At 41.1% G+C, this 27,199-nt stretch overlaps 3 protein-coding genes across 6 annotated transcripts; all 3 read right to left on the bottom strand.

Annotated features, from left to right (window-relative positions):
* On the bottom strand, window positions 1–12,958 carry mtdha (metadherin a). 3 transcript variants are annotated; one of them, XM_042076853.1, is made up of 12 exons: window positions 12,573–12,958; window positions 11,800–11,898; window positions 9,412–9,499; window positions 9,041–9,202; window positions 8,171–8,218; window positions 7,852–8,022; window positions 7,585–7,662; window positions 7,413–7,490; window positions 6,855–6,979; window positions 6,549–6,656; window positions 6,129–6,220; window positions 1–2,055 (listed from the first exon to the last, which is right to left on the bottom strand). In XM_042076853.1, the coding sequence occupies exons 1-12, from the start codon at window positions 12,912–12,914 to the stop codon at window positions 2,025–2,027; spliced, it is 1,422 nt and encodes a 473-aa protein (XP_041932787.1). In that variant the 5' UTR covers window positions 12,915–12,958; the 3' UTR covers window positions 1–2,024. The 3 variants fall into 3 exon arrangements, with proteins under 3 accessions (XP_041932787.1, XP_041932785.1, XP_041932786.1); XM_042076851.1 differs by having other exon boundaries at window positions 6,133–6,220; window positions 12,573–12,957; XM_042076852.1 differs by having other exon boundaries at window positions 6,133–6,220; window positions 6,855–6,973; window positions 12,573–12,956.
* A 1,069-nt stretch (window positions 12,959–14,027) lies between these two features.
* On the bottom strand, window positions 14,028–17,927 carry rrm2b (ribonucleotide reductase M2 b). The gene is made up of 9 exons (XM_042076647.1): window positions 17,634–17,927; window positions 17,008–17,175; window positions 16,807–16,923; window positions 16,252–16,385; window positions 15,797–15,891; window positions 15,184–15,317; window positions 14,985–15,089; window positions 14,732–14,845; window positions 14,028–14,387 (listed from the first exon to the last, which is right to left on the bottom strand). Exons 1-9 carry the CDS (start codon window positions 17,682–17,684, stop codon window positions 14,232–14,234), a joined length of 1,074 nt encoding a protein of 357 aa, XP_041932581.1. The 5' UTR covers window positions 17,685–17,927; the 3' UTR covers window positions 14,028–14,231.
* Window positions 17,928–18,152: 225 nt separating this feature from the next.
* On the bottom strand, window positions 18,153–26,959 carry azin1b (antizyme inhibitor 1b). Of its 2 annotated transcripts, none has more exons than XM_042076646.1 (12): window positions 26,645–26,959; window positions 25,443–25,586; window positions 24,529–24,707; window positions 24,068–24,241; window positions 23,704–23,876; window positions 23,321–23,449; window positions 22,875–22,956; window positions 22,617–22,691; window positions 22,328–22,493; window positions 22,020–22,141; window positions 19,522–19,739; window positions 18,153–19,405 (listed from the first exon to the last, which is right to left on the bottom strand). In XM_042076646.1, the coding sequence occupies exons 3-12, from the start codon at window positions 24,628–24,630 to the stop codon at window positions 19,342–19,344; spliced, it is 1,305 nt and encodes a 434-aa protein (XP_041932580.1). In that variant the 5' UTR covers window positions 24,631–24,707; window positions 25,443–25,586; window positions 26,645–26,959; the 3' UTR covers window positions 18,153–19,341. The 2 variants fall into 2 exon arrangements, with proteins under 2 accessions (XP_041932580.1, XP_041932579.1); XM_042076645.1 differs by having other exon boundaries at window positions 26,762–26,959.
* Between the last annotated feature and the right edge of the window lie 240 nt (window positions 26,960–27,199).

The raw sequence follows: 27,199 nt of genomic DNA, 5'->3' as shown, positions 1-27,199 counted from the left end.
ATTTTAAATCATTAATAGGCTTTAACTAAAAAGATATGCACAGCGTGGAATGAGTTATATGACAAAGGACAGGCCGTTGGTTTTTGCCAGTCAATTAAATCAACTCAGCTGATTGTGCAAAAATCTTCAGACAGCTCCAAACAATATTCTAATGCGAGACATCCTATCTAACAACACTGAAAGAGATGTTGTGATGAAGTAATAGATAAATAGTGAGGTGGTCTGATTTAAATACTGTATTTTGCAGTGCAAAGGTATCAGATACAGGTATACCTAGGTAATATATAGATATCAGGACATGTCACACTTGTAATAGATATTAGAAGTGCAACCCATTTAAAAATTATTGTTGACAGAAATAACACAGTGGTTTTGTAGATCAAATTTATTTTAACAAATCAACATAGAAATATTGCCGCAACTTCAGTAAACATAGTTGTCTCTAATCCATAAAACCAGCAGGCCTAGGTTAACAGACACATAAGGTGATATCTTGCCTCACCCCTCACAAGCAGGGGTCACCTCTAGCACAGGACCGGAACGCACCTCTGAGATCCACAACTGACCAAGGGGCAGAACATCATCAAGGGATTGCAATCATGACTGCTTAACAACTTCAACTTCACAAAAGCGGACATGAAAAATCAATCCAATTTGGCTCAAGCTCGATGTCTTAAGCCTCTGTGGACCCTTGGTCATAAAAGAATATTTACAGTGAATGGTAAACAGGCAAATGATATGATGCTGACCATGGTATTTAATGATATATTAGACTGTATATCTAATTCATGCAAGAATAAGTGCTGTTCTGACATAAATCCCACTAAAGACTGGGCAGTGCAGCCATAGCCTGCAAAAGGGACTTCTACAGTTCAATAAATACAAAACAATCAACCAAACAAATTAAAATTGAACTATAAAACTATAGGTTAAGGCAACAGAATTGACCTGATAGAAATGTCAGAGACATGGACTTTAGAGCTGCTCAAGCAATCCTCTAATATTACATCAATACCCCAAATCCAATGCAAAACTTTCACATTTCACAATTAAAAAAATGAAGCCAAATAACACCAAAGGTGCAGTAGAGCCAGTGACACAGTGCAATCACAGAGAAGAAAAGGAGAAAGCCCTTTGGACAGAACATGGAGGTTGCCACATAAAGACAAAAAGAACACATCTAAAGGTAAAGCTAACATAGCACAGAACAGCTCTGAATCAAGGATGGCATTTCCTTACTAAATTTAAACATTTGATAAACTGAATATGCACACATATGTACAATGGAGGCCAGATCTCATATAAGTGCGTTTTCAGACTTTTAAAAACATGGAGGACATAATGTAGCGTGTGTGTGTGTGTGTGTGTGTGTGTGCAAAGGGAGCCCTATGACAGGACTCTGTCATATTGGGATCGTCCCTCTGACATCTCAATGAAACCATACGACTTTGCTGCCCCTGCTGTTCACCCTGCAGTGCGTCTGGCTTCCTCGGTCTCAGTGCCTCTCTAGAGGGGATGTCCTATCGACCACTACACATCTGTAGTACCAACACTACTGCGTGCAAATCACCAGTACAAAAATACCACAGAAAGGTGAGAGAAGAAACATTCAAAGTAAACAAGTTCCTTAAAATGTCTTTCGTGTTTCCAGGAAAGTTTCACATTACCTATAAGACACAGCTTTCAGAAGTACTATTCATAGAGATAAAAAATAATGATTTGTATTCTTGTCACCCACAGCAAAAAAGAGGACCATGTTAGCTAGAAACCTTTCCTTTCTGAAGGCTGGCTGGTAGTGCACATGGTTAGGATTCAGCACTCTGGACCGGCATGTTCTGCAGCGCTTGTCTACTGTGCTGATCCAGCTCAGCGTTTGTCATGTTTATTTAGTGTGCTTTTTGGATTTCTGAGCAGCACAGTCAGTGTTTTCTGGCATAAAAATCTGCACTGTGTGATTATTGCACGAGGACACCCATAATGCCCAGCCCTGCAATCATGTCTCTCTTCTGGCCTTCTTCTTCTGCTTAGGAACTTCTGTATTCTGTTCCATTTTTTCTGTAGGAGAAATAATAAATAAAAACACTTATGGAATTTGAGGGACCACGTACTTTATAGGGCTGTGTATTGGCAAGAATCTGGAGATACAATACATGGGTTACAATTTGATATATTGCAATACTGTGCAAAAGGCGATATATATACAAGTATAACTTTAGAAAAACGTGTATTATAAAAAAGACACCATTCAAAAAAGTTTGCTTTAGACAAACAATATAGCATCACAGACCCGCCCACAGCCGATGCCGGAAGTAAGAATTCAATACAATTTCTCTATTGACAATTGGGGTATAAGCCATAAAAACGTAACTGCACATGGTAGACTTAAAACCAGCTACGGCTGTACTAAGCGATTGTATATGTTCATATAGACGCCAAAAGTTTATGGGGCACTAACCTTGTTTTAGCTAGGATGCAATTCATGAAAATTGGGCACTTCTGGATAAGTTTTTGATTTTTGGCAGGGTGTTAGGTATAGGCCTAAGGTTTTCAAAAATCCATGGATACAAGTTGGGTGGTCCCCCTAGTGGCAGTTATCCATAAAATCCAAAATGGCCCCCGCCGAAAAGAGAAAAGGTTATATCTCAGCTTCCTTTAGTCTTAAATTGTTGTATAATGTATTTTCTCTACTTTGTTTGATACAAGGAATCAAATTTTTATATGTTCTGCTTATTTTAAGTCCATTTCCATGTAGTATTATAGCCATATTTAGCTCATAAACTGTCAATATCTGAAAAAGTCACATTGAAATACTCAGGTCCCTAGACCCATATTTTTACCTCCAAGGAATGCTTTTCTTTGTTGATTGGACAGGTCACTATCACTATAGTGTCAAAAATCACATGTTGTGGGGGGCGCTGTGGCACAACAGGCTACAGCGCTCATACCATATACGGGTCCAAGTGCCCACAGGGACCCAGGTTCGAATCCGACCTGCGGTCATGTCCCGGTCCCACCCCATCTCTCTCCTTCACTTACTTCCTGTCTCACTCTTCACTGTCCTATTCAAATAAAGGCAAAAAGCCCACAAATATACTTCAAAAAAAAAATCACATGTTGTGACCAAAAGGACCATTGTTGAGGCCTTAAATAAGCACAACTTCAGAACTATGCCACAGTGAAAAGTTATATTAGGCTTTTCACGATGTTAAGGATCAATATTACATTTTAGTCAAATAACACAGAAAAAAAAACACTGCACTCTTTAAATACTTAAACATCATGTATTCAAAGATTTTTGGTTTCACTCTTCATCATTACAGCCTCCCTCACACTTGCACAATGTGGTACAGCAAAGTCCAGCTCAGTGGCACTTACAGTTGCCCATACAGGCAACCACACAGCCACAGTTGAGGAGGAGTGAGCATCCCTTGCTGGCATCTTCCAGATCTGTCCAATATGGCACCCAGACTTTGGTTCTGTCATTCCATTCCCAACCCCACTCACTGGGGTCTGGAATCTCTGGAGTTTTGGAGAGGGACTAACCTGACTCCGCCAGATGGATTGCTTCGTATTTGCTCCACATATCCATCTGGGAACTTTCCGTTGGAGAACGTTTGGAAAAGGGGCGAAAATACTGGTTAGCTGATTGGATAAAGCATCTGTCTATCACCACCTATGTTGGTCGGTCCAAATCAACCAATCAGATAAACGAAGCGTTCTTCTAATGCCATCTTTTAACATACAAGTTAGATAAGTAGCTAACGTTAACGTTTTTAAACTTACTATTTGTATGTGACATGAACCTCATCAACGACAATTCATGGGTTTCATCAGGTCCCTTTCCACAGGTGTAAAAATCAAGCACCTTGATTATCAATGCAGACTGCATGGTGCTTGATTAATACACCTGTGAAAAGGGACCTGATGAAACCCATGAATCCCCCACCAAGTTTTCATGGTAGGCTACACGTCTGAAGAAAGCATATTCCTACTCGTTAAGTAACTAAGATTCAGTGCTACCAAACACTAACTTGAATTGGCCGTGGAGGATGTCTGTGTCCTTCATTCCTCCCAGCTACATTGCAGAGACTCCTAGCTTCCCCAGGAATACTAAAATATATTCGGATAAAACTTCAGTGATAGCTATGCTCATCTCATCCGTGGAAGTCGCCATGTTGTTTAGATTGAACGGTAGCTTCTCGTTGCGTCACACCTAAACCCGCCTCAAAACCAACACTGATTGGACGTTCGTTTGGCGAACTGCTCCAAATTTTCTTTATTGGAGAGATGCCAGACTGATCTGTGAGTGAAAATCTGAAACTTAGGATGACCATAGGATGTCAGTCAGGTACGAAGCACTGCACCATGTTGTTAACGTTAACGTGAACCGCTTTCACACACACACACACACACGATATAAAATACACAATGATAAATATAAAATTCAATATCAAAACACTATTATTTACACAATTACTCCTGAAATAACTGCTATTAACTGCACATTCACTATATAAAAATCACTGTTTGGAGGAAAGGGTTTGTGTGCTGTCGCCGGTTGGAAATTGTTCAAATGGCAAAATCGCGCCGTTTCGTCCTTGCTTATATTATTCAGTGAGGCGCAGTTTATGGGATGAGTAGTTCCTTCGCTTGGAAATTAATATGTACAGTCTTGTACCTTTGACTTTTTTTTGAATTTTCTCTTCGTTTTTTCACTCGAAATGATATGTTGTATGCTTATGAGTTATGCCGTAGCTGGTTAGCCTAAGACATGCTGTAAAACTCTTTAGATATGGATTTTTCCAAAACGTCAATGGGACAAATGAATGGGAATCTTACTTCCGGCACCAAACCGCATTTCGGCTGTGGGTGGGACTGTGATGCTCTATTGACCGTTCGCAAAACCCAGCACATCGAACGCAGATGAGCCAATGGCAGTCCAGTAGCTCCGTGCAGGCAGACATACATGGCCCGTCAACTTCACCTTACGGCTCCATATAAATGTATTGGGAGCCTTGATATTTGTCCGGTTTTATGGGATTTTATAGTGATATGAGTTGAAAAGGACAGTCAAATGACATATGTGGGATTAACACAACACCGATACACAGACAAATGCCTTTCAATCTTGATTACGTTTTCTGTAATTATGTTAAATTAGATTAAATTATCTCGTCCCAGATCTCCACTATTTTAAAGCAAAGGGTTGATGCTACTCCTTAGCAAACCATAACGAAACAGTGCTCCACTACATCTGTGGATTAAAGCAACACCAAAGAACTTTCCCTCTGTCGCACGCACGCTATTTGTTTATCCAGCACCGGCTCTGCAAATAACGATGTCCACAGACAAGGTAGAATATTTTGCACGACTTATAAAAGTACGATGTATTGCGACATCAGATGCAAGTCAAATTTGTAGTTTCTTTTGTCTCATTGCATCGAACTACAGATCCGCTACCCGATCTGGCAAACTTACATAGTGCGGTTATAGCCGATAGAGGGCCGCGAAGCGAATGCAGAATTGCCGTTCACCCTGTTACGAGTTGATGAACCACTGAAACGATTTTGGAAACATTATTTTAAGGTATAAAAAACTCTTTGGTGTTGCTTAAAGTCACACAGTCAACTCAATGTAAGTAAGATAAATAAGGATGTTAATTGTTTTCAGCATTGCCAGCATTGTATATAAAATGACTGTCACTTGGAGGAGACTTGTAGATAACTAACGTTAGCATAGTTAGCTAACCGCTGCTAATAACGTGCTAGCTTCGTCACGTCAGAGAAGCATGGGGCTGTGCCACTGATCTGGGCTGTGCACAGCAGTGTAACATTTATTCACCATATAATAATAAAGTTGAAGTGGCTCTGATGATATGTATTCTCTTATCTAACTCTGGAGTAGACCTTTAAACTAATTTCCCCAATAGATGGCGTGTTGCTTTAAATTAAAACCATACCATACCAGTGTACCTCTGTCCAAGCTGATTTGTCGCATGCATATATGTGTCTGTGTGACACATTTACAAGACATACACATTGACAAACATATACACACACACTTGTACGCACTACAAATGTGCCTGTGACTGAATGTAACTGACTGAGGAGCATGTGCATCCTACACACTCACTCTGAACTGCTGGAGGAGGTGTGCTCTGTTTGCCAGGTCCTGGCTCTCCCATAGCTGCGTATGCCTGTGGTTTGGATGAGCCACTCTCCTGTACACAGACAAGACATGGTCATATGCATAACCATCGCAACAACACCACTTTCCTTTTTCTTTTTTAAGAACTACTGATGAAAGACAGCCAGTCTAACAGCCAGTCTAATTTCATGTGTGAATTTACTATGCTACAGGATAAGTGTCTAAATATCACATTCTTACAAACTTGTTTTTTAGTTTTAGTGTTTTGGCACTGTTAAAAAAAAAAAAAAAAAAAAAGGCAAGACAAATAAACAACAGTTTATCAATATTAGCGTGCACTTCACACACTTGGTTTTAGCTCTGTTCTATCAGTCAAGTAAAGAGGAGCAGCTTCCTCGTACCATCTCTGATCCATCACCCTCATCTTGTTTCTTCTTCTTTTTCTTCTTCTTCTTGGATTTTGCGATTCCTCCATCACCCTTCTCTTTGTCATCATCTGAGTCTATTGACTGGAACAAAGATACAATATACAATATACACATTACTAAACATCTTCAGACCAATATATGAACACTTTACTTTGGCATTGTATGTTAGAATATTCTGATCACAACAACATAGAATTACACTATGAAGAGTGCTATGCCACAGATATGTCTTCCAGTTTCAGATGAACAAACGGACAGTGGGATGCAGTTGGCTCTCACCTGCTGGCTGACCGGTGCTGCTGCTGGGGCAGTAATGTCCACTGCCGGCTCCTCATAATTTCCCCACAACTCTGTCGGGGCATTCCAATCAGAGGTGGGGTCCACTGCAGCCAAACCATCTGCCCCAACACACACAAACACAGTTTTAAAATCGCATCTACCCATCTATCCATATTCCCATCTATATAGATTGCTTGACATCTCAGTATTCCTAAAGCTTGGCCGCACCACACTTTGCTGCTGAATTATGGGCATACAATGCAGGAACCCAAGACACCATGGGCCATTCTAAGCATGTGAACTGATTTACAAAGGCTGACAAAAGGAAATTATGTTCATGATGAGCCCCCATGTTCATGCCCCCACTGTAGCACTGTAGGTGCAGCGACTTCAGCTAGAACTGATTGTTTTAGTTTGTTATTTATTTCAGTGATTGAAATGAAACAAATGACGATGAAGTTAGTTAAAACTTTCACTTAATAGTCAACTGACAGGAGAGCAAAAACTTGAATGTGGAAATACTTGAATGTGGAATGTTAGAGAAGTTGTTAGACTCACTGAAGCTGGACCACTCGTCAACACTGGCTAAACTGTCCCACTGGAGGTCTGCTGCTGGCTGGGACATGGGCTCGCCACCTACGGCAAATGTGTATTACTCTTCAGGTGTCCCCTTTCACAGCTGTCATCAGAGCAGCGTGATATTTAACTACACATCAAAGCAGCGGCTCACCAGAGTTCAGGCCCAACACATAGTTCACAGGGTTGAGTTCACTCTTCATCCGTCCGTCCATGCTGCTCCAAGACCCTCCTGCATACAAGACCATTCCAGTTAGACAGTTTTCACTAGCCCAGCCCAGGCCAGCCCAGTTAGCCCAGCTCCCAGAGCCCAGCCCAGCCCAGGCCAGTCAGCCCAGCCCAGCCCAGCCCAGCCAGCCCAGCTCCCAGAGACACATCTACCCACAACCAACACTGTCCGAGTGCACTGTAGCATCCGTACCATCCGTCTCCTGGGTCCAAACCAGTGGCTCAGGGTTCCTGTGTCCAGATGGCTTCATCATGGGTGACCACTTCTCACTGTCTGAAGGGCTCACTGCTGATCCCAGTTTCAAAGTGGGGTCAGTCCATCCTCTGCTATTCACCGACGGCACCTCAGTCCAAGTGCCAGGAGCTGTGACAAGTTAACAGAGTTGAGTGATATCTCAAATCACAGAGTTGAATTGGAAATACTAATCAATTGAATTTACCAGGAACCAAGCGGTCTAAGACCACCGTAATCTGTCAAACAAACTCTACATTCACACATGAGTCAACTGTACCTTGGCCCACAGCAGAGTCAGCCTTACCAGCCTTAGCATGTGCTGAATCTACAATGAGAAGAGGAGACTGTGATGAAGCTGTTGGACAGAGAGCCCCAGTATATCTTCTCCCTCATTCCATTGCTTGCCTAAATGCATTCAAGCACAAATAATGGACTTGTTTTGTTTAACAATAACAGTGTTAAGACAGCAAATGGCCCAACATTGCTGTGTTTTTTTATTCATTTGACAAGTCTGTAGGCTGTGAGCTAGCTATCTCAGTTTTACACAAAAACATTGTGTGGCCAGTTTTTACCTGAGAATTTTCAGTGATTTTAAATGTACCTAATTATTTTGGATATTTTTTGAGTGAAGTTTCCCACCCTCATGCCACATTACCACTTACATGCATTCTATGTACACATAATTAAGGTATGGGCACTGATTCCATGGAAGGAAGGAATGCTAGTTGATGATTCACAGGGCACCTTTTTGAGCAATGTTGCTGTAATCACCAGTAATAACCAGTTCAATGTGTTCAGATTGGATGATCATGATAATTTGCCTACTGATGATTAAATATCACCAGAAGTAACTTGTGGCCAAATATGGGAATGTGCTAGAACAACAATACTAGGGAACATTGCCCAGTAACATTGCTCAGAAAGTTGCCTTGTGTATCATCACCTTAACACCATAAGTAGACACAATAAACTTACAATGATAGAAAAGGCTTAACCAGAGGGAGCAAAAAAGCAATATTTCACAAATCATGGCTGGAAGGAAGAAAAAAAAAAAAAAACACAAAATCAACACCTCCCGAAACATTAACTAATGCCTGCTGACAGGTAAGGGCACATACTGCTGTCTGTATTGCCCCCAGTAGCGTACCTCTGTTCTTCCTGGATCCCGAGAAGGCTGTTGGTGCAGCTGTAGCTAGCTCCCCCTGGTGACCACTCCTGTCCCCTCCTCTAGGACTCTCATCGTTTGGGCCTTTCTCTTTCTTGCGCTGCTGTCGCCTCTCCTTGTTGCTGACCTTTGTTTCCCAGTTACCTAAGAGACAAAGCGGTGTTTTTTATTGGGACTTTCCTTTAGAGACCTGAGGTTAACTGATGAGGGGAGGCATCTATCAAGAGATCAGATGGGCCTCTCTCTTTATCCACAAGTGAGGACTGTTGCAGACACACTTCCGCTGTTAGATAGTTTATTTGCAGGAAAAGACAAAACGGTGGTTTTAATCCAAAAGTGTGCTGATCTCTTACCTTCATCTGGCTCTTTGCCTTCCGGTGATGGCAGAGGGGCCTGGGTTGGTTTAACCTCAAGTTTAGCCTTCTTTTTGTTTTTCTTCACCTAAATGCCATGGGGAGACATGACGCCATGAACACACACACACAGGCAGGCAGGCAGGCAGAGGCAGAGACAGACACACACACACACACACACACACACACACACACACACATTTACCTTCACATTAATTTGCACAAGAACCAGTCAAGAGTGTAACTTGGAACTCTACTGGATGTTCAAATTCAGCTACATGATCTGACACAGCTAAAAGTAAAAGGACTTCCGATCTACTTTTGGAAGTTCTCCACTGAGATGCTTCATCAGCATATTCAGATGACAACCTGACACTGCCACCTGGCTCTCCCTTATCACTGTCCTTTCACTTAGCCAACCATCTCACTGTCCAGTCATATTCCACCCACATGCAGGGCTTACAGAAAATGCAGTGTAGATTCACAAAGTTGGAGTAAATTAGACCAAGTTTAGTCTCATAACATAGTCATCATTGGGGGCCAAGCAGCGAAGCTGCGAAGGCACCCATTGTGTTTCTAGCTTTTCCTATTATTATTACACATCTTTCCTCTGCCATTGAAGTCTATGGCAGCCCATAGAACCGTCTGGTGAAAAGTTGTGAAATTTGGCACACTAATTAGGCTGCGGCCCAGAATTAATTTCACCAAGTTTCGAGTCCGCACCACGAGCGCTCTAGCGCCACCAACAGGCCAAATTTGGACATGCGTTCATGCATGTAACTTCTGACCCGTTGGCCCGATTTTGAAAAATGAGGTACCATTGGAATCCTTGGACCAGGCCGAGTTCAACGCACCCTATGACGTCATTTTCCGCCATGATGGATTTTCCGCCATATTGGATTTTAGTGAAAGTGAAACTAATTTTTCACAGGTCACAAATTTTGTCCGATCGTCACCAAACTTGACATACATGATCTTCAGACCAAGCCTAACAAAAGTTGTGGTGTTTTGTCTTCGGAACTTAAACCGTTCACCCGTAATATCCAATTGAAACTTGCGGCAAAGCCGCCAAACAGGAAGTGAGCTCATATCTCAGCAACCCATTCATCTATCATAACCAAACTAAGTACATGGACTCAGGACCCAATCAGGGGGACGCTCAAGAAATTTGGTGACCTTTGACCTCTAGGGGGCGCTGTAATTAAGAAACATGCCTTTTGGCCTGTAGCAGCAGTTGTGCTTAGAATTAAAACACACTAGTGGTGTCTGGTACTACTGTTGAAGGTCCTTAGGTCAACCCAAGCAAACTTGTGATGTCATCGTAATTGATTCGGCCGCCATATTGAATTTAATCAAAAACACGTACAAGTTTTCGCAGGTCACAAATTTCATCTGTTCTTCACCAAAATTGGTAGAGACCATCTTCAGACCATGCCTGATGAGTGCATTGCTTTCTGGAACAATTGACAGAAGTATTGACCTGTACCAGCCAATCGAAATTTGCGGCGAAGCCGCCAAACAGGAAGTGATTTCATATCTCAGCAACGCTTTCATGTATCAAAACCAAATTTAGTACATGTACCTCAGACCCCATCGGGAGGACGCTCAAGAAATTTGGTGACATTTGACCTCTAGGGGGCACCGTAATTGACAAAAATGCATTTTGGCCAGTAGTTGCTGATGCGCATTATTTTGCAATGGAAGTCAATGGCAGCCCATAGAACCGTCTGGTAAAAAGTTATACAATTTTGCACACTAATTGGGGACAGTCCAATAATTCATTTCACCAAGTTTCATGCCGGCACCTCAAGCGCTCTAGCGCCACCAACAGGCCAAAGTTGGACTTGTGTTTACGGACGTAACTTTTGACCTGTTGACCCGAATGGCAAAATGAGGTATCATTGGAATCCTTGGGCCAAGCCGAGTTCAACACACCCTATGACGTCAATTGTTGACCTCTATGTTTAAATCACAGCAAGTGTGATCATATCTCAGTCAATCTTTTATTTTTGATGTGAAACTGATGACAGCGAGTTCCATCCAGTTAATTCTAATGCGTGCGTGCAAGGGTGGGGCGGGGTGGGATGGGCAGGGGCGGTTGCGGCGGTGGGCTGGCTGGGGTAGGGGGCGGCGACACTCAGCCCTGGTTCAGCCCCACAAAATCAGTTATGTTTTGATGTGAAACTTGACCTTGTAACTCAGCCAATCTTGGGTTGTATGGCATGGAACTTGCTGTGACTGCTTAAGGCTATATGTCTGATGCAACGGCATTGACTTACATGGCAAATCTGGCCTGCTGATCTCACTGCTTGGCCCCCTCATTGCTGCTTGCAGCTATATTTTTGTTAGAGCTTTAATTTTTTTTATCGCCTGTAGAAAGTGACTTACCTTGTCAAATTTACTCTCAGTTTGCGGCTTGGGGATGTCTTCAGCGGCTTTGACTTCCTCGGGTGGTTCTGATGCAGTCCGACCGTTTGGCTGAGGTTTCTTATATTGAAAAAAAAAAAAAAGATTAGATAGAAGGCCAATGAAGTATAATCTATCTAAGGTGCACTCTGTGGTATCAGCTTATAGGAATTGCTCTGCATCAGGTTAAAAGACGAACTTGAATGTCAACATTTCAAATAGAATATTTCTTTATTTATTTCCCTATAAGAACTTCAACCTTCTGTCAGACAGCTGGGCTGACAAACCTGTGTCCTTTACGAACCTCGGCCAGTAAGACAGCAAATGTTATGGTCATGATTGCTGTCTCCAGAGAGGGTTACGATTTTTTTTTTAACAAATAGTTAACGTTGTGTAACGTAATGCCAACTTAGTTAGACAAGCTAGCTTAGTCATGTAATTGAAAAGACGTGAAGCATTTTCTATGCAGTTAGTTGAAGAAGTTTGAAAGTAACGTTACTCTGGACAACACAACAATTGCTAACTTAGTTAGCTTGCTAAGTAAACACCAAACACGAACAAGCACCTCTATGCTAACCAGCTGTTAGCCATATGCTAACAATGACTAACTGTCAAACTAGCGGTTCATTCGAATAACGTTAGAAGCTACTGGCGAGCGATTTGGTCTTGACAGGCAGCTATGCTAACGTTACTGATGTTTATTACTAAAACATGAAAATCTGTCTAGCCATGAACGTCTATAATTAAATAGATACCTTGTCGATTGATTTCTTCTTGTTCTTCTTTTTGGGTTCCTCGGTTTTGATAATCTTGGTCACTGAGGCCTCCACAACATCACTAACGTTACTCTCACTCACGATGGGTCTCCGCTTTCTTCCAACGCTGCAGGCCGCTACCCACGTAAGCACAGCCACCACAAACAGACCGATAAATACAGTCGAGAGAATGATCCATGATGGGCAAAGCTCTGGCTTTACGTCTATTTCTACTCCAAGCTCGGTTTTTAGGAACTTCACTCCCAAGGACAGGACTTCACGTACACGGCTCGAAATTAGTTCAGCTTGCTGCACCGCCAGGCCTTGCCAGTCCGTTGCCATCTTTCCAACAGCCAGACACGGGAAAACAGCATTCAGCAGGACAACAACTGAGTGCGAGGGGGGCGGGGTTTCATCTGACAGTTACATCAAAACAATGGTAGCTGTCCAAAATTAATATTTTGAATGGGGAATTTTTTCAAGCATGTGCTTTAAATTGAATTTAATCTCAAACAAAAGAGCTGCATTCGTTAGGCCTAGATACTCTCTCTAAGTAATATGATGTTAGGCTATACTGGACTACAGTAGCCTAATACAGAACAATACAATGTGTGCGTCCACCCATTAACAATTCACAATTTTCCCATGAGGTTTGTTTTCCATAAATTAATATATTCTAGGCCAGGGTCATAATTGACACAATTTTGGAAATTTATGTTGAAGAGCAAAGTGCTTTAATTAAGACGTGTGTGTTGGCCTACCTATATGTTTCAGCTATTATCATATTTCACAATACATTTACAGGAATATCTTTAGTTTAAAGTTATTCATCCTATATTAATATAAAACTGCCATAGATTGTTAACTAATTCACAACTTCAGTGGTTCTGCCTGGATAACCTTTGATCACTCAAGCTTATACTATGACTTGGGTGACTAACTGCAGAGAATACAATATAATAGACTACCCCTCACAAGAGAAAGAGCACCTCTAAAATCTTTAGATTCATAAGCAACTTGGTGCAGAATAGTCAAGATACACTTTCCACATGCAGTGATGTGTCTCCGGTATGTGTCCTGAAGGTGGATGACAAGACAGATCTGTTGTTTGATAATGTACTCAACTAGATTTGGTCTAAAACTGTAGAGCTACGGTTTTATTTCAATATATAGCAGAACATATACCTTAAAGGCAAGCTGACACCTTGTGTGCTAACTGAAATAGGTTGCATTCACACAGGACACCTAAACATTAGGCTAAATAAACACTCACTAATAAACAGTCTTCCAAGTCTGTCTGAATGAAGTATAACTGGCTGCGAGGATTACTGATTTTATGTATGCCTGCATGCTTCACACTGTTAAACTACATTTGGGAAATGTGATGGTTTATAGATGTTAAAAGTGTTCACAGTTAGTGCCAACATGAAAAACCAGAGAAGTAAAACTTTTTTAAGACAAGTTTAATACAAAACACACACACACACGCGCACGCGCACACACACACACACACACACGCACGCACGCACGCACACGCACACACTATTTATGGCAAACCATTCTTTGACCTCTTAGTATTTGATAGCTTTTTCCTTTTTTGATGTTCCATCATTTTAAATAAAAACAAAATAAATAGCTCTGTAGCAAATACCGGCAGCATTAAAAATCAGCATCCAGGGTGAACTCACAGTCCATCACACTATTTGACATCACACCAAATCTTTGGTATTCAGCGACCCGCTTCTCAAAGAAGTTAGTCTTCCCCTCCAATGAGATTGACTCCATGAAGTCAAAAGGGTTTTCTGACTGATATACCTTTAAAAATATTTTTTAGGAGAAAACACACATTAACCAAAGGCAAAATCAAAACTTTATGTTTTTTTCTCTCCCTTTATAGTGCTTCTAGATGTGCATGATTTGCAGTACATTACTTCTTAGCTCTATTTAAGACATTGCAACATGTTTTTTTTAATACTTCCAGTCATTCTTGTGCATCACTTGTTAGTTTGCAAAAACATACTAATTAATGACCAGAAGTGAGAGTGAGACCCATGACTAATGAGACCCATGAGGCAGAGGGAATACAAATGAAATGCAAAATGCTTAAGATTCATGAAATATAGCAAAAACCGTATGCTGTATGTATACTGTATACTCACTTTATGCACTCCCAGGTCTACAAGCAGCCGGTCAGCCACAAACTCAATATATTGCTTCATCAGATTACAGTTCATCCCAATGAGATCCACAGGTAAAGCCTCTGTCAAGAACTCCTACAAAGATATGAAGTATACTTTGTTACATGCAAAATAACTCGTTATTCATTTCCATTTCTTCTAAGGTTTAGTTTTATTTAGTTCCACAACTCTTTTGAAAGGTACAAACATGCACATTTGTGCACACCTCACATACCTGCTCTATGGTGACAGCTTTGGTAATGATGTCTTTCACCCTGTCCTCCGAAGGTTTCTTCACCAGGTAGGTGTAGAGCAGGCAGGCAAAATTGCAGTGCAGACCCTAGGAAATAACAGTGCGTTACAAATCAGTGACAGCTTTCCTGTTATCAATAACAAGATTCTTAATGCAAATTTTCTCTGAGTGCCATCCTTACTTCATCTCTACTAATGAGTTCGTTGGAATAGGTGAGTCCAGGCAGCAGACCTCTCTTCTTCAGCCAGTAGATGGCGGCAAAGGACCCAGAGAAAAAGATGCCCTCCACTGCTGCAAATGCCACAAGTCTCTCCCCTGCCAACAACAAAAAACCTTTACGTGATGACCCCCATAAAAGGCTTTAGTTATCTGTCAGAATGATGATGGAGAAATGGTGGTCACCTCATGAGGTCAGTATAATTCATTTTAATATGTTAAGGAAACTTTCAATTTATTACTTCAACCATACGTTCCAGAGCCTATACAATTAGCCTACTTTGCACACTCAGAGGGGAGGTAAAGTTTTAGATATTTAAAGAATTTTTAAAACAAAGTTTTACAGTTTTGTTGTAACCCTCCATGAAGTCAGCTTTAACCTATAGGGTTAAACCCTGAACTTAGATAATAAATCGGCACACTTGAGATTAATTTGTACCTATTGATAAATCCAGATGGTGAACACAGTGCTAAGGAACATGTGTTTTGTCAAGGGCTTCAATTTAAATCATGAGTAAACATATAACGATTACATTACATCAGACTTAAGAGCATTTATTGTGTACTTTGCTACACACCAAAGGTTGATCTTGTATCTGAAATCCACTGCAAAGCCCAATCTGCTTTCCTTCTCACACAAGGCATAGTCTGGACAGCGTTGAATAAGTGGTCCCTGCAACAGGAGAGAAGTGGATAGAGAGAATGAACTTCGAGGCCTTTCTAGCAGATAATGTGATAGGCCTATCATTTCAAACGTCAGGCTTTCCTCTGTGGTTTTCAACGCTAACTGAAACACATTACACCTGACACCTGTCAGCAAGACAATAACTTTATAAGAATGCAATGTTGAGTTACCGTATTTAGTGAGATTCAGTTGACATGATTTAGACTTACTGTTTCCCAACAAACATTAATGCTGGTGTTACTAGTCATGTCAGACTATTTGTTATACCAATTGCCTACCTTATCGCCCATTATATTCATGCCATTTTTAGGTTTAAGAACTCAGATTGAGAGCTTTGTGTTGTCTTACCTCTCTTTCAGGTCCCTGATGTATGTGTTGATGAGCAAGCTATACATCTCAGAGTGGACATTCTCAATAAAGATCTGGAACCCGTAGAAAGAGCGGACCTCAGGGATCTGCACTTCTTGACTGAACCTCTGTACCTGTCAGACAGATGGAAAAGACATGATTATCAGTCTTGTCTACTACATACAACTACATGTACTACTACTGTAGCAAAGTATTTATGAGTATTTAAAGACACCCTCCTGTTTGTAGGACAGTGGAGAGGGAGGAAGTGGTAGAATATTTGTTTCTACAGCATCATGTTACCCAGTAATGTTAGGATTGCAAAAGCGAGAGAAGGGACCTTTTAATGAGACGAGACCTGTCATTATGAACCTGGTCAAAATGTCAGATATAAAATGTTAAACCACCGGAAAGGTTTGTATGGAATGAGAGGTGTGTTTGTTTATTATGCCAACTGACAATTGCAGATATGCTGTGATTGAAACCTGACAGCAGCAAACACAACCTCCCATTGTACAGAAACTAGAGAAATCCAGAAAAAAGTAAGGGGCTCACAAGATTCTCATTGACTATGCCGTCGCTTGCAGCAAAGAAAGCCAACACATGAGATATGAAGTGTTTCTCATCTGGCTTCAGATTGTCCCAGTGTGCCAGATCTTTGGATAAATCTACCTGCAAAAACACATGACATCACATTAGCACAGGCTAGCTACACCACTTTTGAGTTGACCACTGGGTGTCAGGCTGAAATCTTACTTCCTCCACTGTCCAGAATGATGCCTGAGCCTGCTTGTACATCTTCCAGACGTCGGGATACTGGATAGGAAAAATGACAAATCGTCTTGGATTTTCTTTCAGTAATGGTTCATCTTCGGTGTCTGTGATTTGAGGTATTTTATTCATGTCCTTGACAGTGTTTCCGTTCTGTTTTTAAAAAGAGAACATTCATTACATCCAGCGGCGAGCCGAAATCATAAGCTCAATAATTGCATAAAGATCAATAATTGCAAAATACAAATGTTAACTGTATTAAGTAAGCTAGGTAGGCTACTAGCAAACTCGGAAGAATGCACAATTCGTATCTGGATGTTACATTATGCAAAGGTCGTCATTCGATCTGTCGTTATAGATAATAGTGACTTAATTCGGCGTTGTTTTTTGGGTTAACACATTAGGCCTACTCTTGAAAAACACAATATTAATCATGGAGGTTAATTAGTGATCAACATTTTACTAGGCTACATTCGTTTCTTTGTTACCTTGCTGTTTTTGGATTACACAAACTCGAAGTCGGCTCACTCACTGACAACATAAGATACAGGGAAATGCCGCACGCAGCCTTCATTTAGGGCTAGGCCTACTATGAAAACACCAAACATTACCTTATATTGTTGAATATCCGTCTGGTTGTTCATAATATGTGTGTATTCCATACTGCTGCTTCCTTCCTGACACTTCGTTCAGTCGCGGTCAGCCATGATTACACAAAATTATGAAACGAAGAGCGCCCTCCATCGGTACAAGTAAGCGATGCAAATCGGGAGGAACAGTCGGAGCTTCTGCGTACTGCGTTTGATGCAGTAGGCTAGCCTACTGAAAGTTCTAGGCTACTTCTCGTGATGGGCAAAATATAGTGAGCGAAGCTACAAGCGACACCGAGGTCACCGAGTACTGTCCAAGTATACGAAAAACACAACAAAAACAATTCATAAAGCAGCCAGGCAGCTACAGCGCTACACTCTGGGGGCGCATGTCCAGAGTGTAGCACTGTAGCTGCCTGGAAGCTCTAAAACTGTTCGAGCAAAATAAAAGAAACCGATTGTTTTGCCCCCTCCCCCCTAGCAAGCAAGTCATTGCATATAGCCTACCTCAGCAGATATTAAAAAACACATAACAGCAAATTGTTCACTCATGGAGATGTATTAAATTAATCACTTTCATTACATTAACAAGCACAATTTTACAGTTAAGAACAGGCAATGGTCCATTGGTGTCAAAAAATCATTTACATTATTACCTTTTCAACCAAAGGGTGGAATAAAATGTGGAGTGGAGTGGACGGACAGTTATGTTGACTAGGCATTAAACTGCACAGGACTCTTAACAGAGATGCAAAACCTAACAATGAGAAATGCTTGTTGTTGCTGTTAAACATGTTAATAGGTGGAAGTACCTTAAATCTGGTTAGACAAAGACGTAAGTATTTTATGACAATATTTCAACAGTTACAATCTTAAGCCTCCACACAATGGACCAGTGGAACAGCCAGATGTTTGCATTGTACCAGTAGAAACATCTACTGAGAGTAGTCATGTAGCGAGAGCCTTTCTGAGGTCACCATGGCAATCACAGCACACTAAACCAAGGAGCGCTACTGAACGCATCACTACCTTGGGAAATACTGGTGATGGAGACACTGTATGTGTTTAGAACGTATTTGAGAATCAATTTGGCAGTTTGAGCCTCGATCCACACCCTTCCCCTCTCCATTATTATACAAACCCAGGGAAATGTGATCTTCCATTGATGGATAAGGTAATAAAATTATGGTTCATGGTTATCTCTCTGACACACATGATCACAGCACATAGTTGTTAATTCATGATTCTAATTCTCTTGAAATCAAATGAGATTCTTAATACAGATAAAACTGCCTTGTGTTGAACAGACAACTGATTTACAAGACTGCCAACAGGTAATCAATATATATATTCATAATAATAATAATAATAATAAAATTAAATTACTCAAACATTTATGTAAACTGTATTCGATTAGGAAAAAAACCCAGGAGTGGGCATTCCATCTCCACAGTCGTCCATTTTGTTGCATATGTAGTTACAGAATGTTGGGGTTTTCCAGGAGGCCTTCCTTTTTTGCAGACGCAAAAAGTCAGAACATCTTTTGAACATTGAGAATTGAGGTATGCACACCAAATCATTTCTGTTCCCAGCGACACCACTTTGTTTTAGCTTCACCCACAGCTGGAATGTTGAAAGACCAATCATTTGGTCGCTCATGGGTGGGAGGACCTTACAAATGTCACATTTAAATTAAGCTGGCTTTGCCTTGGCAGTGTTACATGCCGTGTTAGACAAATGAGAAATTCTTCATGGTGGAGTCCAGACAGATGCCGGCTTCCTGCATGTCGTACCTGTCAACGTAGAAAAAGTAATGTCCGATTAGCAATAGCGATACATACAACTACTATATACACTGTAAGCACCCATCAAGCAGTTTGTTGGCTACTACACCCAAACACACACGTACCAGTCTGCTGTAGCAATAGTGTAGTATACTGGTGGCTTGTCAGTGTCGCTGAGTGTAGTGGGCTCCCCGTAGCTGAGCGACCCCATGTTGCTGAATATGAGCCAGTCCCCGGCCTGCAGCTCAGGCAGCAGGCAGCGCTCCACCACCTGCTCCAGCTCGTCACATGACGGCCCCCACAGGCTGCTACAGAAGAGCAGCTCCTCCGGGGCCATGGATGTCTACACCGCAATACACACAGCAATGTCAGTCCACATAGGAACAAGTGTGCTAACTGAAATAATGTACACTGACTACATGGATCATGAATAACATGCAATGTCAAAACAAAGTGATTCAGTGATACAGTAGCTTCTCTCCTAAGCCAGGGCATTTTTGAAGAAGGCCTTAAGGACACTTAACATAGCCTAGTAGCGGTGGCCTATTTGTTGGAACAAATCAGCTAACTAGATGTACCGCATAGCGGAACAAAATATGACCGCCGCTCAGTCCTGTACATCCTCTCTGCGAAAATAAATCACGCTTGCCATTCTGTCTCCATCTCCTATAGAACCTGACCAATATGGGATTTTGAAGGCCGATACTGATTTCGATACTTGAGCTTTTCAAAGACCGATAACCGATATATTAGCCGATAGTCATTTTTAACAGTTCCTTAACAAGGTTCTGATCAAGGTTGGGCATTATGTATTTGAATAGGCCTAACTATCTAGTTTCCTAATGAAAGGCTCTTCATATACAGTAATTTATTGTCAGGTTTTTGTTCTGTGATAACCACATTACCACAATCTACAGCATGCATTAGGATGCATCGTAGAAAGGTATCTATGCCCTGCTATATATCTTCCATCAGCAAATCATCGCATTAGCGAACGTCAGCGTTGTGGCTAACTAACTTAGCTCTGGTCAGTTTGGTCAGAAAAGAATGGGATGACAGTCGAAAGAGACAATTACAGTGCTGTTATCAATTTGCTCGGTATAACTGCGTTTAAGTTTCAAAAACGTTGACAATCCCTATATTACAGCTATGCTAGCGGCGGTCATAATAAATACACTTGCTTGAGACAGACACTTTTTCAGGCTAACATCAAATAAAATAGGGTAGACTAGGTTTGCATTTTAAAGTTTATTTTAAATGTTTTAACCTGCAACCAGGCTACATGCAGATTGTGTTAGTTAGTTTGTTTAATCAACCAATTAATGTTGTGAGAACAGTGTTCATATTACATGTTAAACTGTGCCCTGTTAAGTTTCTTAACAGTTTCTTAAAGACTAAGTCATTGCTTTTGTCTTGGAATGACATGTCAGTTTAGGAGCAATTAATCTTTTATTCACATTAGAACTGATTAAGTTCTCTGTAAAAGTTGTCTGAATTTCCTCTCGTCTGAATACAACTTTTTTTGACATTACTGTAAATGTAAGACTTCTTTTTTTAAATACTTTTTTTTTTTAAAGGGGGCTATATTGGGCTAACTAGCCTATAATATTATTATAATATTTATACATTATTATTATTTTTTTCATATTCTAATATAAACTACTGATATAAAAAGAAAAAATAAATTCTGATATTTCTGATCATTCATGACAGGCTGACAGCGCACATTTTGCCGATATTGTAGCCTAGGTGCTGTTACTATTAAGCTACATTAGGCTCCAGCTCTTTCTACCTGTCTCTTGCTGCTTCAGCATTGGTTGAAGCCTGGAAATAGTGTAAACAAAGTAACGCAATTGGCTACCTCATCATAGTCTACTGGTTGGACTGTTCAGTATCCACACAAGTTTTTCACAAGTTACAAAGTGATACCTTTTCTCCTTGGGACAGGCCTTTTTGAGTCTGGGAAAATACTTTTTCCATTTACATTGGGATTAAGATGATAAGAATTTAGCAGTCAACTTGAATGCAACAGTTTTGAACAAATTTGCACAGCGTGCTGATAATGCTAACTGGATTTAATAGCAATTTAGTAACTACAATTCTTGCTTGCAGGATGAATGTGACAGTCCAAAACAGAGAGCACGTGCAAGTGTAACTAAGCTACATGAAACATAAGTCATGGGACTAAATCTACAGAAAGCAGAAGTAGATAGGAGAACCCGTTTTCAACTGGTTTCAGATAAATATATAATAAAGACAGGGTTCCCACTCTAAGTCAAATGTAAAAAGTCATGACTTTTTCCTAACAAAAAACCTGAATTTCCACGACTTACTATATAATGAATAGTACAATATACCGGCCAATGATTTCAAAGCACCTGCGTAGCGTTCAAGGATCTTTTACTTTTTTAGAGCGGGAGATAAATAAATAGGCATTGAATAGTTGGGCTACTCAAGCAAGCAGTAAAGCTAATAACCATAGAAATTCCTGTGGGAACCCTGTAAAGATGATCTAGAGATGTAATTCTTTGTGCATCACCTTCAGCTGTATTCACTGAGGCAACATACCATGACTGCTTTAAGTGAATTCTGAACGTCTTGGAATTTGACAAGCGGCTCTCACCTTATGCACTGATGGGTGTGGAACAGGGCCTCCCAGTAATTTTCCCACGAACGATCCATAAACGCCCTCGCTCATGTAATACAGGAATTCCGGCTCATCGTTGGGGGTCAATTTGTCTTTGTCTGCAAAAAGAATCATAACATTGTTTTTTTATGGGGAAAATGTGAAAGGGAATGGCAAAGCCAACAAAAGGGTTCTGGTTCTACACACACTAGGGATAATGGTCCACTTCCATTCCACTTTTAGTGTGAATCCCAACCTCAATCCCTAAAAATGACAGTTTTGATAAGACAGTGGGCAGTATTTACCCCCAAACTGGTTTTGCTGGTCTCTCGCCACCACTTGTTTGCCAATGACATTGACAGCCAGGGTGAAAGTGGAGGACACATAGAAGCTTCCAGGTTCTGCAATGACACACACTCCAGACATGGGTGGGAAATATGCCTCCAGCAGGGGTTTCATAGCAGCATGGACCTGGATTTGAGAATATAAAGAGTAAGATCTGTGAAAGAACTGTTAACACCTCTGGGTACTCTTCCATGGCAAAGCCTGGAAAAAGAATATTGTGCTAAAGCTCTTGAATAATGTATTAAGTACCTGTTTCAGCTGGGTTTCAGAAACACTGAAGCCACCACCTACATCCAGAATGTTCATGTCGAAGCCAAGCTCTTCCTGAAATAAAATAAAATAAAAGTTTAAGGTCCAACTTCCAGGAGAGAATCTCTGGAACATTCAGCATGGAAATTCTGTTACATTCTGTTACAGAGCATGGTGAATTTCAATTACAGTTCTACAGTTCTAGCACAAGATGCTTTAAGAAGATTCACTCCGGGTTCCTTGAGTATGTACACTCACCCCCATGTCAAACACGCAACGGGCATCTGACAGGGCATGGGTGTAGTCCTGTTGATCCTGGCAAGAAGCTGGTACCTGAAATCTGCAAGAACAGAAACAAAGACACTTGTTTATTCATCAGTTTTTACAGCTTGAAATAGAAGCAAAGATATAAGAGTCTACATCTCAAAATGTTGTGGGAGTAAGCGAGTTTAAATGCCCTGATCGTCAATCCTCTATAACATAATCAGTCAGAGTAGTTTGGTTCACTCAAAAAAGGGAGGCAACACTCTAATGTGATTTTTTTTTTATACCATGTTCCAAATGGTCTCAAATGCATACCATATTTATTTCTCAGTAAAGTTCAAATGCCATATACCCACTGTGTCTTTCTTATCAAACAACATATAACAACATTTTGAAGTGCTCAAGCTGCTGAAGAGAGGGAGTCCATGGATGTGACTTACGTGACTCCGACCACCTGCACGCCTAGCTCTTTGGCCATTTCCAACAGGTGCCTACAGCTCTTCAAGGAGCAGCCAAAAGACATGCTGGCCTCTTCAGTGTGGGGCTTCGTGGAGACCTGCAGTAGCAGCCTGAAAACAAACGACAAACCCTGTTATAGAGCAATAACAACCAATTACAGCAAACTCCTCATTTAACTTCCATGTTCAATTTTGAAATTATGTCTGGCAAACATACTTTCTGCAAGAAATACTGGAAGGTGCTTCACAGAAATACTGAAGATATGATTTGCTTTCAATTAAGAGCTTAAAGTTCATGTCAAGAGACAAAATAAAGGACTGTTCAACATTTGTAAACATCCAGAAGGAACCAGTCAGATACATACTTGGCATTGGGGTGAGAGCGGGCAATCTTGCACAATTCAGTCTCGTTGTCACACACCAGGTAATTGATTCCATTCTTGGCGGCGTATTTGAGGTGAGCGAGTTGTTTGCATGCACCGGACAGGATGATGTTCTCAGGGGCGACCTCATGGTTCAACACTAGTGCGGCCTCAGCCTGAGGGGAGAGCAACAGCACAAAAAAAGTCTCAGTCTATTGCATGCACACCCTGTCTGATTCCCTACAGGGCCAACAAAAAGCTAAAGGCCGAGAGTAATACCAAAAGCACACACTCTACCAACACTGACAACATTTTCAATGCATTCTGGTTTGGTCTTCCAAGAAAATGCTAGACTAGGCAGACTCACCTTATTTGTGCAGATGAAGCCGACTCCAAGCGCAGCCAAGACCTCAATAACAGCGGGGCTGCTGTTGCATCGGACTGGGTAGAAGGGCCGAACCTGGGGCATGGTGTTCTGCCACAGGACGTGCCGTCGCATCAGGGCCCCAAGGTCGGCCACAACAAATGCATTCTTTTCAGCCTGCAGGTCACACAAAAAACATGCAAGGAAGAAGAATTAGTTTTGTCTGTGGTCTCTTACAAATTATTTTCACATGAAGCGGATACAATGCATTTCATGTATAGCACTGAAAACTGGACATCACTTTGGCACTGGATGTTCTGCCAACTCGGAGAGGAATTCCACAATTTAGTGGAATGTGGCTTGCACCCAGTAAGATAACATGATAAACAATGTCACAGCAGTCCAGAGAGGTCTGATGGATTAGTTCTACTAAATGCTTGTGCATGCATGTGACGTTCTCTCACCAAAGCTTGCTCATAAATGTGGTTGTCGATGACATCCTCAAGGGTCGTTCCTTCTGCCAATAGTTCAATGGTGTAGTTCGGTTCATCTGTAAATCCTTTCATCTCAACCGTATTCCGCAAATCCAACAATCATAAAGAGAGTTTACCGAGCCTGCTGGGTCCTACAAATATGCAACAAACTGTACCAAAGGAAGGAGGGGAAATACAACAACAAACAATATTACAAATAAGATCTCACCAAACTCACTTTACATGGCTTAGTATTACATGATGATTGATTAACAGATAATCCATTACAAATTATTCTCCTGGGCAACTGAATCATATTTCACACTGTTACTCTTTCAAAAAGTTGCATTTAAGACTAAGACATGGCATCTCTCGGCAAAACTTACAAAGACAGAGTAGCAACTAAATTGCCTGAAGTTACAGACTTGGACTGACATCACATGACATGATCACTATGATGACAACCCTTGCCTCTCTAAGGCCCCTATGAAAACATGGGCTTTGGGGGCACCATTTATGGGTGGGCCTGTTTATTTTGCCCCATTAGAACTAATCCCACTGGCAGCAGCTCACAATGGAGTGTTTGATGGAATTAACTTGCATTATGCTCTTATATACCCCAGGCAGCGCGTCAGTTTATGCTACCATTATGCTCTTATATACCCCAGGCAGCGCGTCAGTTTATGCTACATACTTGCCTTACCAGTCCATTGCGAGAGTAAAAAAAGCTCCAAGCGTGGGGGGTGGGGGTGTCTTAATTAAAATTACATAATCTATTTTTTTCTGCAAATTCCCTCACTAGTTTCCAGTGGTCAAATAATGAATATATGTACACCACAGTGATCTATAGACACATGGAAAATGACTATCCTTGCCATATGACAAGAGTATAAAAAACTACATACATGGACAAGTTGGGAGATGGCCCTCTCCCGCTATCAGCTAGGATCCCAAGGTGGCTCGGCGTTGAAATCAAACTGCTCGCGGTAGAGGACTTCCCCTAGGCCTTCTGGGTAGCGCTTATACACTTGTACAGAGAGAATGGAGCCCTGTTGGAAGCCAAACAAAAACAACTTCAGCACTTTAAGTCAAGCAATGTGTAAACCAAGAAGCAGCTTGTAGTCCCTTTATCTACACTGACGGCATGAACAACAATCTAGATTTGTATACAAACTTGTTCTTGTCAAGTCTGAAATACTGAGATGACCAGTAGATAAAATGAACACCAACTGGCACATTACTACAGTATATATATATATATACTGTGTTCCCATTAAGAACCAGGACACAGTCTGATCTAAATGTACTGCGCCACAAATCAATAAGTTAAGTAACTTTGCGAGCTGTGGTTTAAAAATTAATGGTCTGGGATGGTGCTGGTCATTCAGTGTCAGAGACTGAGGCAAACATTTAGAAAAGTAAATCAAGGGAATGTAAGCTAATACAACACAAGGGCAGACAGGCTAACCAACAATCACACATTTAAAGAAGCCTACTAACGTTACAATAAATTAAGAACACGAAACGTTACTAAATAGAGGACCCACACGTTTTCAAAATGGATTTCTGTGCAAATGTTGATGTCATATCACAATTAGACAAATGCAAGTTCATGACAGCATTTCGGCGGTAGAAGAAATATCTTCATGGAACATTACAACTCCAGATAGCTAATGTCAGATAGCCACCATCCAGTAGTTAGAATGAATAGGCGACTGTTATGAACATAACGTCAACATACTGACTAAGTATTGTTTAATCCGAATACCAAAACAACTAGCTGCATTTCCATTTCCATGAACTCAAAGCAAGTAACCCGGATTTGCCACACCGAATCAATCAAACAGAAATGTGTTGGCAACGATTCGGAGAGGCCATTCATAGGCTAGCAGCTAGTCTAAGCTACTGTTGCTAACTAATGTTAGCGATCGCTAACAGCTTGATCACTATGAAATCATCACGACTGTATGAAACAAACGACTAAAGCTAAAAAAGTACTCATCATGGTGAAAGAACAACACAACAGTCTAATCTCAATTCATAGCTGAAATGTAATATAACAGATGGTACACAAAACATAACCAGTCTTAGCACCCCTTAGGCTTACCATCACTACCTTACGCTAGTTCATGTAATTCTGTCCGCCATGTTGTAAGAACGTTCCCTCCAGCAACCTTCGCTTACATGGACGAAACGCAAGATGAGATCCTTAGACGATACTTACGTGAGATAACGGCCAAAATGTTTTGGAAAATCGTCTTCTCTTTTTCGGCGGAATTTTTAAAGAGTAGTGGGGCCACCGGTATAAGAAAGAAAATGAGCCGTTAGTGCCATAAGGCTTGGTGCCAAGAACGCAGGAGTCGTACGAACGTGCTGTCACTAGCTGAGTCGAGAGAAGAATGAGTTCACGTTGTGTAAAAGAGGCGTAACCTTCCAGTAAAGCCTCAATCCCTCCACCAGTGGCTGCAACAGGATGAATGCTTACCAAATATGTATTTCCGTTTTTTTTTTTTTTTTTACCAAACTGCCCCGGCCGTGTGATTGTGGGTGAAACGTTTAACCCTTGTAAGGTGTTCGTGTCTGTGCATGGGACCCGTTATAATGTTTGCTAAAAGAAAAATGATGGTAGCCTATATGACTCAAACTCATTGGCCTTAGCTCA

This window comes from Alosa sapidissima, chromosome 21 (assembly GCF_018492685.1).
Source record: "Alosa sapidissima isolate fAloSap1 chromosome 21, fAloSap1.pri, whole genome shotgun sequence".
Lineage (NCBI taxonomy): Eukaryota > Metazoa > Chordata > Actinopteri > Clupeiformes > Clupeidae > Alosa > Alosa sapidissima.
The sequence above is the reverse complement of the archived record's forward strand: the minus strand, read 5'-3'. Positions and strand labels throughout refer to the sequence as shown.

Excerpts from the sequence above, each read along its gene's own strand:
- mtdha (XM_042076851.1), bottom strand. The coding sequence starts at position 12,914 with ATGGCAACGGACTGGCAAGGCCTGGCGGTGCAGCAAGCTGAACTAATT. Across the intron at positions 9,500-11,799 it reads CTGAGAGTAAATTTGACAAG|GTGAAGAAAAACAAAAAGAA; the intron begins GTAAGTCACTTT and ends CATGGCATTTAG. Across the intron at positions 8,023-8,170 it reads TGACTCTGCTGTGGGCCAAG|CTCCTGGCACTTGGACTGAG; the intron begins GTACAGTTGACT and ends AACTTGTCACAG.
- rrm2b (XM_042076647.1), bottom strand. The coding sequence starts at position 17,684 with ATGGAATACACACATATTATGAACAACCAGACGGATATTCAACAATAT. Across the intron at positions 17,176-17,633 it reads CGGATATTCAACAATATAAG|AACGGAAACACTGTCAAGGA; the intron begins GTAATGTTTGGT and ends TTTTAAAAACAG. Across the intron at positions 15,090-15,183 it reads AACTCATTAGTAGAGATGAA|GGTCTGCACTGCAATTTTGC; the intron begins GTAAGGATGGCA and ends GTTATTTCCTAG.
- azin1b (XM_042076646.1), bottom strand. The coding sequence starts at position 24,630 with ATGAAAGGATTTACAGATGAACCGAACTACACCATTGAACTATTGGCA. Across the intron at positions 22,692-22,874 it reads GTTGCGTGTTTGACATGGGG|GAAGAGCTTGGCTTCGACAT; the intron begins GTGAGTGTACAT and ends ATTTTATTTCAG. Across the intron at positions 19,406-19,521 it reads ACTATTGCTACAGCAGACTG|GTACGACATGCAGGAAGCCG; the intron begins GTACGTGTGTGT and ends CTACGTTGACAG.